Source organism: Peromyscus californicus, unplaced genomic scaffold (genome assembly GCF_007827085.1).
Source record: "Peromyscus californicus insignis strain IS unplaced genomic scaffold, ASM782708v3 Scaffold_4__1_contigs__length_199733344, whole genome shotgun sequence".
Taxonomy (NCBI): Eukaryota; Metazoa; Chordata; class Mammalia; order Rodentia; family Cricetidae; genus Peromyscus; species Peromyscus californicus.
The window spans coordinates 105,794,504-105,812,290 of NW_026294562.1; the positions used below are offsets into that span (position 1 = coordinate 105,794,504).

The 17,787-nt window shown below is 39.7% G+C and overlaps 1 protein-coding gene across 1 annotated transcript in view; it reads right to left on the reverse strand.

Moving 5' to 3' along the window:
• The window catches only part of Nars2 (asparaginyl-tRNA synthetase 2, mitochondrial), a 94,278-nt gene that overhangs the window by 19,469 nt on the left and 57,022 nt on the right, over positions 1-17,787 (reverse strand). Inside the window, 4 exon segments of the mRNA XM_052763439.1 lie at positions 2,948-3,014; positions 6,596-6,633; positions 6,739-6,837; positions 13,619-13,751. Of these exon segments, the coding sequence (XP_052619399.1) occupies positions 2,948-3,014; positions 6,596-6,633; positions 6,739-6,837; positions 13,619-13,751 (337 nt within the window).

The window sequence follows — 17,787 nt, forward strand, 5'->3', positions numbered from 1 at the left end:
AAAGCAACATACACCAGTTACATTATGTATAATAAAGGAATGTGGATGGTGAAAAATGAAAGAATAAGAAAACATTACTCAGTTGGGTGGTGGGAGGCAAAGGCAGGCAAATCTCTGAGTTCAAGGCCAGTCTGGTCTATGAAGTGAGTACCAGGATGACCAGGGCTACACAGAGAAACCCTGTCTCAGAAAACAAAACAAAAACAAACAAACCCCAACCAACCAACCAACCAAAAACCAAACAAACATAAAAGGAAAACATTACTGGACTTCAGCCAGGGAAGCAGTTATGCTAGCTGAAGATCTTCACCACTCCCCCAGCTCCTCCAAAACCAGTCTTATTCCCAGCTCTGTAGCAAATTAAATGCTGCAGGCACCCCATCCCCATCTCCAGTGGATCACACAGATCTCCCATTCCCAATTCACTGATCTATCCAGCCTCAGCCCCACCCCCAGCCTATCTCCATTCCTAAGTGTCAGCTCCCAACACCTAGGAACACATTTTACCTGAAACCCCCAGTGGCCACACCTATCAGGATTCCAGAAAAATTTCTTACCAGACAACACATAGCCACCACACTCTTCTAAGAACCATATGAGGCAACAAAAACCAAGCCACAAAACACCCACACAACAAAGACAAGACCAGATTATCAGCACCTAGAATTACAATTTTCCCAAACTCAGATGCCTGCACACCAGCATAAAAACACAATCAATAACAGCCAGGACAATATGCCCCACTAGAGCTCAGCAACCCCACACCACAGCAGGCCTCGAGTATTTTAATATAGCTGAATCAGAAGACAAGGACCTTAAAACAATCTTTATGAATATGATAGATGTCCCTAAAGAAGAAATGGATAAATCCCTTAAAGAAACCTATGAAAATACAAACAGCTGAAGTAAATAAAATAGTTTAAGACATGAAAGTGGAAATAGAATCAATAAAGAAAACCCAAACTGAGGGAAATCTGGAAACGAAAAATTTAGAAATGCAAACAGGAACCTCAGAGGCAAGTCTCACCAACAGAACACAAGAGATGGAAGAGAGAATCTCGGACATTGAAGATACAATAGAGGAAATGGATATCTCGATCAAAGAAAATGTTAAATCTAAAAAAGGCCTGGAACAAAACATCCAGGACATCTGGGACACTATGAAAACACCAAATATAAGAATAATAGGGATAAAGGAAGGAGAAGAAACCCAGGTCAAAGGCACAGATAATATTTTCAACAAATTCACAGAAGGAAATTTTCATATCCTAAAGAAAGAGATGCCTATAAAGGTACAAGAAGCATACAGAACATCAAATAGATTGGACCAGGAAAAAAAATGGTCCCCATAGCACATAATAATAACACAACATACAGAACAAGGAAAGAGTATTAAAATTAAAATATTAAAAGCTGCAAGAAAAAAAGACCAAGTACCATGTAAAAGCAGACCTATCAGAATAACATCGAACTTCTGAATGAGACTCTAAAAGTCAGAAGGGCCTGGACATATGTCATGCAGACTCTAAAGAGACCACAGATGCCAGCCCAGATTACTATTCTCAGCAAAATTTTTAATCACAATAGATGGAGAAAATAAGACCATTCCATAAAACCAAATTTAAGTAATATCTATCTGAAAATCCAGCTGTAGAGAAGGTGCCAGAAGGAAAACTCCAACCTCAAGAGGGTAACCACACTGCAGAAAACACATGAAAGAAATGATCCCAGACCAGCAATCAAAATTGGTCTCTCTCTCTCTCTCTCTCTCTCTCTCTCTCTCTCTCTCTCTCTCTCTCTCTCTCTCTCTCTCTCTCTGTCTCACCAAAACCAAAACAAAATAAAACAGAATCAACAAATACCACTCATTGATATCTTTCAACATTAATAGTCTCAATTTCCCAATAAAAAGACACAGATTAAGAGAATGGACATGAAAACAGGATCCATCCTTCTGTTGCATCTAAGGAACACACATTAACATCAAGGATAGATATCACGTCAGGGTAAAAGGATGGAAAAAGACATTCCAAGCAAATTGACCTAAAAAGCAAGCTAGTGGAGGCATTTTAACATCTGACAAAATACACTTCACACCAAAAGTAATCAGAAGAGACAGGGAAGGACACTACACACTCGTCAAAGGAAAAATTTACCAAGAGGACATTAAAATCTTTAACATTTATGCTCTAAAGACAAGGGTACCCAAGTCCATGAAAGAAACACTATTACAGCTTAAATTACATATTGACCCTCACACACCGATACTGGAAGATTTCAGTACCCCACTCTTGCCAATAGACAAGTCCTGTAGACAAAAACTATACAGAGAAATGCCAGAGCTAACTGACATTATACACCAAATAGACAATAGATGTTTACAGAACATTTCACCCAAACATAAAAGAATATACCTTCTTCTCTGCACCTCATGGAGCTTTCCAAAACTGATCACATACTCAGACACAAAGCAAGTCTCAACAGATAAAAGAAAACTGAAATATCACTTTGTCAGACCACTGTGGATTAAAGATGGGTATCAACAACAAAAGAAACAATAGAAAAGCAACTTAAAAATACTTATAACTCCTAGTGAAATAGAAGCAGTCATGAAAATTCTCCCAACCAAAAAAAGCCCAGGGCCAGATGGTTTTAGTGTAGAATCCTATCAGACTTTCAAAGAAGAGTTAATGCTAATACTCCTCACACTATTCCAAAAAATAGAAACAGAATTTTGTGAGTTCTAGGCCAGCTTGGTCTACATAAGGAGTTCCTGGTCAGCCAGGGCAACATAGTGAGACTCAATTCAAAATGACTAACAACCATGTCTAACAAAAACTCACAAATACTATGCACAGATCCACAAATACTTACATTACTAATAAAAGAAACAAAGTTATTTAATGAAGCTAAAGATAACCGAGACACATATACACACATACAGTACCTTGGGGGTAAAGGTGAAATTCTGGGATGCTTGCTTTAAGATCTCAACCGCCTCCGTATAAGACATGCTGGGAGGAAACAAAGCAAAAGTAGAAAGGTTGACACAGTGGGACCGCCGTTTTAAACTAGAAAAGAAGACGCCAACGGAATCTGTGAGGTCATAAATGAGTACTAAGTAATCGGAAATTTAGGCTGATCTAATCCTAGGAAAATGTGATCTGTGTGAAGACAAGTGGCTGTGAATAACTCCACTCTTGCCTGGCATGCAACACGCACAAAAGTCACATCAGAGAGCAGTCTCTCAATACCCATGCTACGCCAATACTCTACAAAAAAGGTATGATATACTGAGGCTCAAAGAACAAAAGACTTTTCTAAAAGTCGTCACTTATTTATTCATCGGGCAAACACTTATGTCACAGCTACTAGATGCTAAGCATTATTCTAGGTACTAGAGACACTATAAACAAAAATAAAGCCCCTTCCTTCCTTGAGCCAAGGGATGTGTGTGTGTGTGTGTGTGTGTGTGTGTGTGTGTGTGTGTGTGTGTGTGTGAGAGAGAGAGAGAGAGAGACCGCAAGTAAACAAGTAATAACAGTGCCAGGTAGCCATTATGAAGAAAAATACAGTAGGGAGGTGTCTGGGATACCATTTTAGGTAACACGTTCAGGAAAGGCCCACTTAGTTGGTGACATTTGAATGGAAACCTGCATCAGAAAAGGAAGAAAATGAACCATAAAAATAACTGGGAGGAATAGACTAGACAAAAAGAATACCAAGTACAGGGCCTTCCGTGAGGAACGGTTTGTCCCTCTGGAGGAACAAAAAGGTCAGTGTGACTGGAGCACATTGAGCAACGGGGAAAAAGCCAGGAAATGCAGCAAGACTGGTAGTCAGATCATGAGCACTTCTTCAGACCTCGGGAGAAGTCATGGTAACTACTCTAAGCGTTCTAAGACTGCTGAGGAAAACTCGCACTGGTTTTCTCAGTAAGGAACTCTCAAGCCTACCCTGAGAAAATACCATCGCATGTGTGTGCATACCTGGAGGCTGAGACGGGAGGACCGCTTGGGCCCAGGAGTTCAAGGTCAGCCTGAGCTGCAAAGGGAGAGGACGATGGTGAGAGAGGAGGAGGACGGGAAGGAAGAAAAGAAGGAAGAAAGGGAGAGAGAGGAGGAGGGAGGAAAATAAAAGCTCATACCTCTCCCACCTTGTTCCACAGTCGCTGACTTCCTTCTCTCCCACTATTTTTTTTATTTTATGTTGTACTTGTGAGCACTTGTGTGCATGTATGCATGTATATCACATGTGTGCCTGGTGCCCATTGAGGCCACAAGGTGTTGGATCCCCTGGAACTGGAGTTACAGAAGGTTGTGAGTCACCATGTGGGTGCTGAGAATTGAATCTGAGTCCTTTGCAAGAATAGCAAGTGCTCTGAACTATTGTGAAATCTTCCCAGCACCTCCTCTCAAATATTGTATTCACTGTTACCACTTCCTTGTGTATCCTTTTAGAAGATTATAAATAAATATGTGAATATTTATAACATCTATTTGAGTAAATATCAGAGCATATATCATATACACTTTTATTTTACTCAATATTATATGTTATAGATCTTTGTATTGTGATGAAGAACTCGTTTTACTAGACAAGGTCTCATGTAGCCCAGGCTAGATTCAAATATGCTATGTAGCTGAGGGTGACCCTGCATTCCTGATCCCCCTGCCTCTGCTTCCTGAGCACTGGGATTACAAGCATGTGCCACCACATACAGTTTTATGTGATGCTGAGAACTGAACATGATAGACAATCTCCATGCATGAGAGAGAAGCTCTCTATTAACTGAACTAATAACAGTCCAAGAACTTCATTGTCTGAATTAAAACAGAACATTCTAATTATATGTATGTGTGTGTGTGTGTGTGTGTGTGTCTGTGTGTGTGTGTGTATTTACTTTAATTAGTTACCCATTAATGGTATTTCAGATGTTTCTAATCTTTTGCTACTATAAATCATGACTACACATCTAATGCAACTGAAAATAATTCTTACACACTGAGAAGATAGGATTATTGGATCAAAACTTGGAATTTTTTTATGTATTCTGAAGTATACTGATAAATTTACTGCCCTCCCTTCCAAAAGGTCATAAAAATGCACACGTATCAGTAGCATATGAATATACCAATAGCATATGAACATACCAGTTTCCTTGAAAATTATAAGAAAAAATACTGTAACAGTATTTGGGATGATTAAAAAAAATCTATGAAACTTTCTGAAGGACTCTGAGCTCAATCTACCAGTACAAACTTATGCTCTGAATTTTGTACCTACACAAACTAACAAGAAAATGTCTCTATGGTGCAAATACAGACAGATGTGCTTTGAGTGAGTGACAGATTTTGTTTTAAAATGAACATTCCATTCAAATACCTGTGTAATTTCAAATACTCTGTGTAATTTCTAAGGAAATAGTGGTGGCATTAGGTTTTAGGAGTAATAATACTGTAAAAGTTGAGTATTCTGCAGACAGGACTCTGAAGCTTAGGGAGAAGCTTGTGACTTGCCAGAGATCTCTCCTGTGAAGTAAGAAGCCTATCTGCTGCCTCAGCCCATGCTTCCAATTGCTAAGCTAGCATTCAACACTTGAATTTTCATGTGCTCCATCAGAACAAAAGATAATGGGGGCTGAGTTCTGACTCTACTAGTTAGTAATGTTAATTGCTTCAACTTAATGAGAACAAATGATTAATTTTTGTAATGTTATACATTCAAAAATTAAGTATTTGTACACATAAAATATTTTGTCTGAAGCTCTTTCCTTGGACGTTCTATGTTCTAGTCCATCAATTACTTCAAATGATTTACCAATTACACTGAGAAATATTAAGAAGCGGCAGTTTTTATACAGTTATGCTACTGTTTCATTATGAGGAAATAATAATTCTAATATTTCTTCTGGGGATAATGATCTCCTCCACTTTTCCCCCACCCCCACTCCCTCTTAATTTAAAGCATCGCTTTCAAGTTCAGATTACAGCTCTGACACTGGATATCCTTAATGGGCTTTTCAAAGTCTTTCTACTAAGTATGTTTCTTGATATGCATAAAGAATATTTCTTTGCCTTTCCAGAAACTGTTTCCCAAGTGCTTTAAGGAAAAAAAGGAAAGTCATTGTAATTTACTTGAACTGTTTGGGGATCTAATCATACTATTTGCTATACTTAGTATAGTATTATGTATTAAATATTATAGGTACTCTATGGTATGAAGGTGTGTATGGGTTATATGCAAAAAGTATGGCATTTTATATAGAGGGCCTTAACCATTCAGATTTTAGTATACACGGGGTTCAGAGAACTAATCTTCAGGGATACCAAGGAATTACTGTACAAGGTATGAATTTTAGTAATACAAATCATAATTACTATGTTCATTTATCTTGCTATGATTTATGTATTATTAATGATACATGAGTTATTAACTATGAATTAAGTATAAGAGCAATAAAAATAATTAGAATATGGGTCTTTCCTCAAATCTGGTTTCATAAACACAGAGATTTATAAACACAAATTATAACTCCATGTGATATAATGGCCAAGTATGAGCAAAGTCCAGAAAAATTATAATTTCTACTTACATTAGGAAGTTGTTTTTTAGCATATGTTCTAGTCTGTCCTTGATAAGACAAAAGAGAACAAAATTTAAATGTAATTATATCCATTATATATAATTAATATACTTAAAGTGCCATGAATTTGGCCTTATCCACAAATGTATTACCTTCTGGCCAGGAGCTATGAATTTGTGGCACAGTTCAACATCTTCAGGACAATTTGAGAGAACCATCTCAGTGGCAGCCTTGAAGAGTTCCTCCATAACCTAAGAGAAATGAGACAGAATTGTCTGAACAGCAGTTTTATACAAAACCCATCCGAGCTTCAGGGCTTGAGAGACCATCCTCCAGCTTCCACCACCTAAAATCCATTAAGCTTGTTAATCCCTGAATGTACTAGAGCAATTCAGATCAATACTGATATTGAAAAGAGCTGTCAGATGAACAGCTATCATTGACTGATGTCTCTTTACTTATTAATGGACTCACTTACAGAATTAAGACAATCACAGTACTTCATTCACTGGATTGTTGTGAGAATTATATGAAATAATCTTGTGTATTAGGTTAGTTTCTGGTTCAGAGAAATATATTAAGTTACCAGATTTTGCCAAGAGAGAACTTTTTGCATAGTTGGGTCAGTCAATGGTAAATGAAAGGAAACTTGGAAACTTGAGAAGCAACAACATGCATCAAAATGATAATTGTATACACTTTTGTATGTTAAAATATAAAAACATAAATTAGTATATGAGAATTAATTCTACCATGAATATCCCTGGAAGACTCATGGGAGATACGTTTTCCTTAGAAAGAAGCAGTAACTACAATGGAAAATATTTCTGAAATTATTTATTGGTTTACTTACTAAATTTATTTCTCTTGAGACTAGGTCTCACTGTGTAGCCCTGGCTGGTCTGGAACTTACCATGTAGACCAGGCTGGCCTCAAACTCACAGAAAGTGCTGGGATTATTAGTCTGCCACTACACCTAGCCAAGAGTTTGTGTTTCTAAGTCACCAATAGTGTAAACAGCAATGATGACTAATTTGGGGGTAGAAAAGCAAGTTAGAATCCCAAAATGAAATAGGAGTAAAGAAAAAGTTGGAGGGAATAGATAAAACCAAGCCAAACTCTCTGAGGGCTTTGCAGTCTAAGGAGAGGAGAGCTATTTAACTATCGTAAAGATGTAAGCTATTACTATAAATAGGACTGGGTATATGGCTTAGTGGGGAGTGCTGCCTAGCTCTCCAGCACTGCATCAACTAGGAGGCGTGGCAGTGTGGCAGCAGCACAGCTATAACTGTGGTTGATATATTGTGCACCCCAATAAACGTATCTAGGGGTCAGAGAACAGAACAGCCACTATATTAAACATCGAGGTTAGGCAGTGGTAGCACATGCCTTTAATCCTATCACTTGTGAGGCAGGGATCTGACTGGATCTCTGTGAGTTCAAGGCCACACTGGGAACAGAGCCAGGCATGGTGATACACGCCTTTAATCCCAGCACTAACCATAGAGGTCTGTAGGTCTGTAAAGACAGACAGGAAGTGACAGAGCTGGGCAGGAAGAGGAAGTGATGTAGCTGGGCTGAGAGAGCAAATGAGAGAACAGACCAGAAAGGCATGCATACACGTGTGGGTAGACAGGAAGTAGCTTGCTTTGGAAGCTGCGGAGTTGGTAAGGTGAGGTTAGCTGTGGCTTTTCCTATTCCTCTGATCTCTCTCAGGCTTTAACCCCAATTTCTGGCTCGGAGTTTTTTTTTTTTTTTTATTAATAAGACCGTTTAGCAATCTGTCTACATATAACCCTAGCACTTGGGAGGTGGAGGCAGGATCAAGGGTTCAAGATCACTCTATGATATATGAGATCCTGTTTCAAAAAACCAAATGCCTAAAACACCATATACAGAATGTTTAAATTCTAAAAGGAAAAGAAGGGCAGATCAATCCGAAGGAGAGAGGAGTAGAGTCAGGGACTTGAAAAAGGAGGAGCAATCAGTGGCTAAAGGCCCTTCCTTCACTTCTAGCTGCTATTACCTTCCAACACAGCAGTGAGACAGACAGTCAGGTAACTAAATGGTTTACAAGGGTCCTATCCCTCAGTTATTAACAAAGTCCACATGTAGTAGGAGGGCAAAGAACAGCTGGACGGGGTGGTCCTTCCGTACTGTGGAAGAACACAAGACTTGGACCACCTGGGTTGTTAAATTGCTGTCTTATGAGCAGTCAATTTGAAGATGGAAACCTCTGCTTCCTTCCTAAAGTCTGATTTTCAGACTAAGTTCTATAAATACATCTGATAAAACCAGAAACTATGGTGAAGGGTTGAGTATAAGATGTTTTTAAAATTTACTAAAGTAGTCTTCAGTAATTACTTATAATTCATGAAAGAAAATTTCTTTTTTTATTTTGGTAACATTCTAAGTCAAAACTTAAATGCACCAAATAAAACAGAAGAAATGTTGTGTGCCACCATATCCTATGAACCGTGGATACTTTTACATTTTTGAGATTTTTATTTTTATGGTAATTCTTGTTTTGTCTTTTTGAAGAAGCCTCATTTTGTAGTTTAGACTAGCCTGGACCTTATAATCTTCCTGCCTCTGCCTTCTAAGTCAAGGATTGTAGATGTGTGCCAGTTCTAAATTGGCAAATTAATGATCACCAAAGATAAAACCTTTTTCTCTGTGTATGATATTGTTAGGAGAGGGAAAAGACAAGCCACCCACATCAGGAGAAATACTTGCAAATTATGTATCTGGAAAGGGAATTTACATTTGAAAATGAAGAAATTTCAAAGCTCAACAACAAAGGGACAAGATGGTGGTGCACACCTTCCCAGCACTCAGGAAGTAGAAAGGGCCAGAGCTCTGAGCTCAAGGCCAGCCAGGGCTACACAGTGATACCATCTCAAAAAACCCAAACAGTCAAAGCTCAAAAAGAAGAAAACAAACAACTTGACCCAAGACTAGAAATTGATGGCTAATAGGCAGATGAAAAGATGTGTAACACAGAGAGCCTCAAGATACTGGGGAAATACAAAATGAAACCACAATATGATGCTGATGCATAGCTAACAGATTCACACATTGATTCATTCTCTGTGTGAACACATGTACGTGTGTGTGTGTGTGTGTGTGTGTGTGTGTGTGTGTGTGTGTGTGTGTGCGCCTATCTGTCCGTGTCTTTCACCGACTCACGTACACAAACACATCCCTGACTAAGTACTGGTGATGAGCAGACAAACTGGCGTTTGCATATTCCTTGTAGAAATGCAAAAGAGTAAAGTCACTTTGTAAACCAGACAGGTTCTTGAAAAAAACCTCACTCCTAGGGCCTCACCCAAGAGAGATGAAAACTATGTTCACCTGTGTGAACCTGCACATGAAGGTTCATACCAACTTTTTTCATTGCTTTCCAAGACTCAACTATATCATATGTTCTCCAATGTGAATGGTAAACAACTGAGCTGCATCTGTATCAGGGCACTACCCAGAAAACAGGAGAATCTGATACACAGTATACTAAGTGGCAGGTGACAGTCAGGATATGTGTACTTCACTGAAGTTCACTTGACATTCTGCAAAGGGCACATTACTTAAGAGAGACAGGGCAGCCCCCCAGTTGACAGTGGGAGGGGTTAGAACGGAAGGCAGCACAAGTCAGAGTTGTTTTGTAATACCAAAATTGTTCTGTATTTTGACTGCAGTCATAGTAACAGAGGTGGACACATGCCTTAAAACTTATTGTATTTTGACTGCAGTCATAGTAACAGAGGTGGACACATGCCTTAAAACTTAAAGTTTAAGCCGGGCGGTGGTGGCGCACGCCTTTAATCCCAGCACTCGGGAGGCAGAGCCAGGCGGATCTCTGTGAGTTCTAGGCCAGCCTGGGCTACCAAGTGAGTTCCAGGAAAAGGCGCAAAGCTACACAGAGAAACCCTGTCTTGAAAAAACCAAAAAAAAAAAACCAAAACTTAAAGTTTAAATGAACATGATGCTAATAAGACAGACATAAATCAGCACTGTCATAGGGAGCCACTGTATGCTTCTCAGAGTGTAAGCAGGGTTGTCTCCACTCCCAGACCCACTTCACCTAAAGCAACTGGACACATAACTGCTCATCTCTGGTGTCATCTGATCTTATTTATTGCTCCCAGACTTATTTTGAAATATATATGAAATAACACCAGTAAGAGTATCTTAAGTGGTAATGCTCTGGATAAAATGACTACTGTTCTGGTTCACATTATTCTTGGACATTAGTGCTTAAAAACCCCTCAGCAGTCTGGCTTGGTGGCTCATGCCTTTAATCTCCAAGCACTCTGGAGGCAGAGGTAGTGGATCTCTGTGAGTTCCAGGCCAACATGGTCTACAAATCTAGTTCCAGGACAGCCAAGGCTGTTACACAGAGAAACCCTGTCCCGAAAAATCAAAAAACAAAACAAAACAAAACCAAAAAAAAACCAAACCAAACCAAACCAAAAAACCCCATTAGCTAAAATATCTATAAATAACCACAACAATAGTGAATGAATGAATGAGAGAGAGAAGCAGAGAATGGAATAATGATACATTTTAAATTTTGTTATTACAATCCTCCCAAGTTCTGGGATTAAAAGCGCGCAACACCACTGCCCAGCAATGTTATTACATTTTTAAAAATATTTATTTTTTATTTTAGATGTATAGCTGTTTTGTTTATATGTACAACTGCACACCATGTGCGTGCCTCGTGCCTGTGGGGGCCAGAAGAAGGTATCAGATCCCCTGGAACTGGAGTTAAAGATGGTTGTGCGCTGCCATGTGGATCTGGGAATCAAACCCAGGTCCTTCGGAAGAGTAGCCATTGTTCTTCACCACAGAACCATTTCCAGCCCCCATTATCACATTTTTGATTAATTTTGTGATGTTATGGTACCTGTGTGAAGGTCAGCGGGAATCAGTTCTTGCCTTCCACCATGTGGGTCCCGGGGATCAAACTTTAGTTACTGGGCTTGGCAGCAAGTGCCTTTAACTACTTTATGAAAATCTGGAACTGAATCCTGTTTACATTTCCTACAGTGGTGTTTACATATCCATTTCTCAATGTTCTTATGTAAAAACCTTGAGGAAATAAAGGTATTTTGCAATCCTGTCATGTGTCAAACAATTTACATGTCATCTTCATAACCTTTCCCTTTGGTATGTTTGCTGAGGCAGTATAAGTGCAGTGGAGGCAGATACAGGGAGGTCTGAGAGTGAGTGGTTCCTTTCCTTACGACGCTCTCAGTATCTAAGTGAAGAAAAGACACTGGGTGGTGAGCTCAAATAAAACTGCTTAAGGAACACATACTGTCTTTTAAGGCTCAGAGCTTCACTCCCTGCGGCCAGCATCAGGGTTATTCCATAGGCACTATTAACATTTGAACTAGATAATTCTTCTGGGGAGGAGAATTAATTCTGTGAGTGATAGGATGTTGAACAGCATCTCTGTCTTTAGCCATTACATACCAGCAGGAATTACTCTGCCCATCACCACCTGGAGGGATAAGGAGAAATGTCCCACGGGTGATGCCGATCTAAAAAAGTCAGTGGAAGGTATTGCAAATGCATGGCCCAATATGCTACCCGGCAATGTCAACTGCTGATGGACTCTTGAAGAACTGTCAGCCTAAAGGCACTGCCTTACTCAAGGTTATGTTCTTTGAGGCTAGTTAACCATGCCAAATAACTGGTTGATAGGAAAAAGCACAAACGCCCATGCCCCTGTTCTCCTAAGGGAAAGTTGTTTCTAGCTCCTAATTTCCTCATAGAAAAGGTAGAGGTCTCTCTAAACGCACCACAGTTCAACTTCCCCTCTACTCAACGCTTCTCCAATCCTTTCCTTACAGACCCTGTTCTCAAAACCTCCTTAAAACCTCTAACAGCAGGGGCTGGAGAGATGGCCCAGCAGTTGAGAGCACTTGCCATTCTTACCTGGGTGATTCTTGGTACCCACGTGGTAGCTCACAACTGTTTACAACACTAGGTTCAATAGCTCTGACACCCTATTCTGGCTTCTGCAGGCACTAGACACACATGTGGTGCATATACATACATACAGGTAAAACACTCACACATATAAAATAAAATAAATAAATCTTAAAAACAAAAACCTGGGGTAGAGAGATGACTCAGTTGTTACTCACTGAAGACCCAAGTTCAGTGCCCAGCACCCATGATGGATGGCTTACAACTGCCTATAACTTGAGCTTCAGGGGGATCCAACACCACCGGCCTATTTGAGCATTCATTCTCCTTCCCTCCCTCCCTCCCTCCCTCCCTCCCTCCCTCCCTCCCTCCCTTCCCCATACAGATGATTAAAAAAGAAAAGAACTCCACTGGCAATAAATCTGTCACAGAGTTTATTAGAAAAAGAAGGGGCCATATAAGGTCATGACTCTATCCTACCTGTAGTGCCTATGCTTTAAAATGGTCATTTACAGCCGGGTGGTGGTGGTGGTGGTGGTGGTGGTGGTGGTGGTGGTGCACACCTTTAATCCCAGCACTTGGGAGGCAGAGGCAGGCAGATCTCTGTGAGTTCAAGGCCAGCCTGGTCTACAGAATGAGTTCCAGGACAGCCAGGGCTGTTACACAGAGAAATCCCTGTCCTGAAAAGCAAAAAATCATTTACTGGGTGAATAGGAGTATAAGATATACACTGAATAGAAAGTAAAGCTAACAAGAATTATTAAACTAAACATAGTTACAAATCCAAACTATGAGAGTGAATAACCAAATATCATTGACAGAGAATTTAAAATAGTAAGTTAATTATTTCTGGTGATTACTAAGTATCACTCAGACACACACACACACACACACATACACACACACACACATACACACACACACACACACACACTCCCTCTCTACCATCTGCCCAATTCCCAACTGTTCTGTGAAGTAAGAATTAAAGTATATTAATTAAATAGATGTTTTTTTTCTCCACCCCATGAATCTCTATAATGCAGAAGCACTGTAATGTCAGAGATTCCTGAAAATGACAAACTGTATACCTACCTGCATGAGTTCCTGAAGGCTTTCAACAAAAGAAATCTCTGCTTCAACCATATAAAATTCAGCCAAGTGTCTCCGGCTCTGAGAATTCTCAGCTCGGAATGTTGGGCCAAAGGTAAATACTTGGGTAAAAGCTCTGCAATTTAGATTAAGAACATAAAAATAGAATACACATGATTAATTGTAAGTATTTAAAATACCGTTAGCTCTTAAGAAAATATGTTTGCATCTATGCTGTGCCCACAAACCCACATATATTAGCTCCTCTATTTCGCTAATGGGGGATAATAATAGTTTCATTAAAAATATTACATTTATAGAAACCATTTTATCCCAAAGGAATCTGCAACTGCTTTATAAACCCTATGGTTTTCTAAATATAGAAACAAACCACTTTTGGGTGCACTCTACCGAAGCTTCCTTAAACAGCAGGCAACTACATTTCACTGCAGTAAGAACAGAGTAAAGGAAAAGTATCCCAGCTCAAGAAACAGAATTGAGTTAGTAACAATGACAACTAGAATTTCATGTGGATAAGGTGTGCTCAACTTATTTTTTAAATACACAAAGAAAGGATGTCATAAACATGTAACACCCCTTGGTAGACATAGGTTATTAAATGAAAATCTCAGTACCAGGCATGGGATGCCTCCCTTTGAGCTGGTGATGTAGGAGAGCCCAGAGGCCCCCAAAACAACACAGGTTATTGCCACTGCTCTTGGCTGTTCACCAAAATTAGTCTATAAGACCCTACTGTCAAAGACACAACACATCTTAGCTGCAAGAGCACAGAGAAATCAAGCTGGAACTGAATTGAAAGCTTTGTCCTTGCTAACTAGTTGTCAGAGTGCTAGATGGTGCAATGCAAGCCACTGGGGGAAAAAAACATCAGTGGTCTTACCCAGTACTGGGCCCTGAATGATACAATACTGACCTGCTAGGCAAGATCTGACCAACCGCTGGTACAACAGCGGTATGACCATTATGGGGGTAACCAACTGCTTTCTGACTGGACCTCAGGCCTGCTCCACAGGAGTGAATTTATGCCTTGTACTATAAACCTGGCCCAAAGCCCACGGTTTGGAAGGTCATAGACCCTAAGGGAGAATCTATTATTGTTTTGCTAAATGGACATGTTGTTAAATTACCTCATAAATATGTTTAGACCCACTGATTAGTGTGCTGTTCTCAACTTTGTCCAGAGAAGCCTTTTTCTGCTGTGGGCCATAGTATAGAGACCCATAACTAGTCAAAGTGCTCAGAATAAGTAACTGTTGAATGCTCATTCCTAAAGGGGACATCTGTATCAACTCCCTGCCACCAGGCTCAGGAAACATCAAAGAAGATGTGGCAGTAGGAAGGTTAAGAGCCAGGTGACAGAAAGGCGAGCTGGGAAATGTTTTCTGGACATGACATGATCACTGCACTCGTGAATTCACGGCAGCTGTGGTCAAGACCAGGAGGCAACACTAGCTGGACTCACTGGGTAACTGACAGACAGACAGACACGCATGCATGCACGCAGGGGTGGGGTGGAGGTAGAAAGGAAGGGGTTATGTTGGGAGGTGTTCCTCAGAAGGGTGAGGTGAGAGTTGCAGTGGGTATAATCAAGACATACTGTATACATACATACTGTATACTCTGAAACTGTCAGAGAAAACAGAAAAGATCATCAAAAATAATAACAGTTCACCTATTTAAAGCCTGCTTAAATCCTTTACAACCACCTGTATCTTTTATTTGACATCAAATTTGGGGTTAGGAAAGATTTCTGAAGAACTGTCTACTACCCTCTCAGTTTCAGAAGGAACACAGCTCCATTATTTGAATGGGGAGTGCCCTGGGTTTTAACTTCCTCCTAGAGATGATGCTGGAGCTTCATTCTTTAATATGTATAGTTTCCCTCACACTCACCCAAGGCTACAGCTGATAATATTAGATAAGCATATAAATTAAGAGTGAGTATTTCTTAAGGATTCAATTTTAAATTTTGTTTTTGCACCAACAAAACAAAAGGTTTAAGGATCCCTTATCTGTGATCCTGAACTGACCTCATTTGTCACGGTCAGTACACACAGTATAGAAAACACATGAATTAAAAAATACATGCCATTTCCCACCAAAGACATTTTAAGAAATTAGAGGCTGAAATAACTATAATAGAAACCTATAATTTTTTTCTTTCAAAGGCCTTTTCAGTTATCAGAAGCTTAGGAATTTATGTTTTGATTCTGCAATCACCTTCCTGAGACCAAAATCAGTAAATGTTTGAGAACCTTAGCAATTATTGGAAAAATAAACAGTGAAAAAAAAGAATCAAAATATTACTACAGTTACCTCTCTCTCCCAAGATTCAGATCCACACCTGCCTATTGGAATGTTCCTAAGAAGGCGAAATCTACCATGTGCGGAATGAAACAATCCTCATTTTATTTTTAACATTTCTCCAGCTCTGCTAATCTACTAGCCACTAAGCTAGACCTCACTCCCCCGCCCCTTATTGCCAACAGCTCCAGCACCATTTTGATGACAAAATTCACTTGATATTTTGCAAAAACACTCTCTAATCTAGTGACTCTTCTCTTATCTCACAGTGGTTGCCAGCATACACTTCTGTCTTCTGCTTGGAAAATACGTTTCCTTTTGTTTTGATGCTGCTGTTTGAGACAGGGTCGTTTATGCAGTCCAAGCTGCCACTGATCTCGCAAAAATCTAGACACAGCCTCCCAGGGGGAGCTGAGACAGGCTTTCTCTGTGTAACAGCCCTGGCTGTCCTAGAACTCACTCTGTAGATCAGGCTAGCCTTGAACTCACAGAGATCTGCCTGAATCTGCCTCCTGAATGCTGGGATTAAAGGCATGCACCACTACCACCAGGCACAAATACATTTTTTGACTGGTCCTTGCTTCCTGTCTTCCTCTGATTCCAAACTACTATGAGTTCTCAAAGTCGAATCTGATTATATCAGTCAAATTTAAAAATCTTCAATGACTGTCACCAAGAGGATAAAATTCAAACTCCTCTTCTCTCCTCATGCGGCTTTTTTCAGTAGCCCTCTGAAGACATTCTCCTTACCTAAGCATGTTCCAAGCCCTATGTTTCTGCATAGAATATCCTCTCGTCCACCCTTGCTCTTCTCTCTCTAAACACAAACTCCCACCCAACCTCCAAAATTTCCCTAAATATCATTTCATTTTTGAAATTCTATCACTCCTCCCCCAACTTATTATCCCTCCTGTACGTCACTATAACATTTTATCCATATATTATTTATATGAAGTGTCTTACTTTGATATATAATTAGGTTTTTAAATATCCCCCTCTCCCTCAGAAAACTATGAAATTTTCCAGAACAGGAATCATGTTTTATTCATGTTTGCATCTCCAGTGCCTAGTTAAAACAGGTGTTCACATTGAATGAGCACTAATGATGATGACAGGCTTCCTCAGCATCCACTGGGCAGGCGAAGCATCCTCATACAGCAACATGACAAAGAGCGAAACACTCAGATACTTTCTCAGGCTGCTCCTTAGTACCTAAAATGGATGCTGAAATAGGTATTAAAATGGGTCAAATGATTCTGATCTGTTCCAAGCATAACTCCAAACGGTACAAGCTGAGTTTCCCGTTTAGAGCTATGCTCTCCGAGATGGGCTGCCAATACTTCTTAAAAATGGTAATTCTGGTATGTCTCACAAGGATACATTGTATAAACAGAAATGTTAACAGTGAAGTGTATCTTATTGAAATTTTCCAATAAATAAACTATCAGCACAGCTAAAATTTACTTTGGAAGTTCTGAATATAAGGAAAGGTTTATTACTCAAAAGATGCATGCTGTTTGTGTTAAAGAATTAGGTACCAAAAAAACCCAAAAAAACCCTGGTTTTTAACCAGAATTCTAAATTCAAAAAATAAGGGCAATTCTAGGCAGGATGCTATGGGATAGGCAGCAATAGTTGTTTATTTATTTATTATGTAGTTGAGGATAACTCCTAACTTCTGATCCTCCTGCCTCTACCATCCCAGTGCTGGGATAATGATAACAGGCATGCAGCACCAGGTCCAGTTTATGCAGTGCTAATGAATCAAACTCAGAGTTCTGTTCGTGGCAGACACCCATTCTACCAACTGAACTGCATCCCTGGCCTCAGAGGTTTTAGTTATAGTA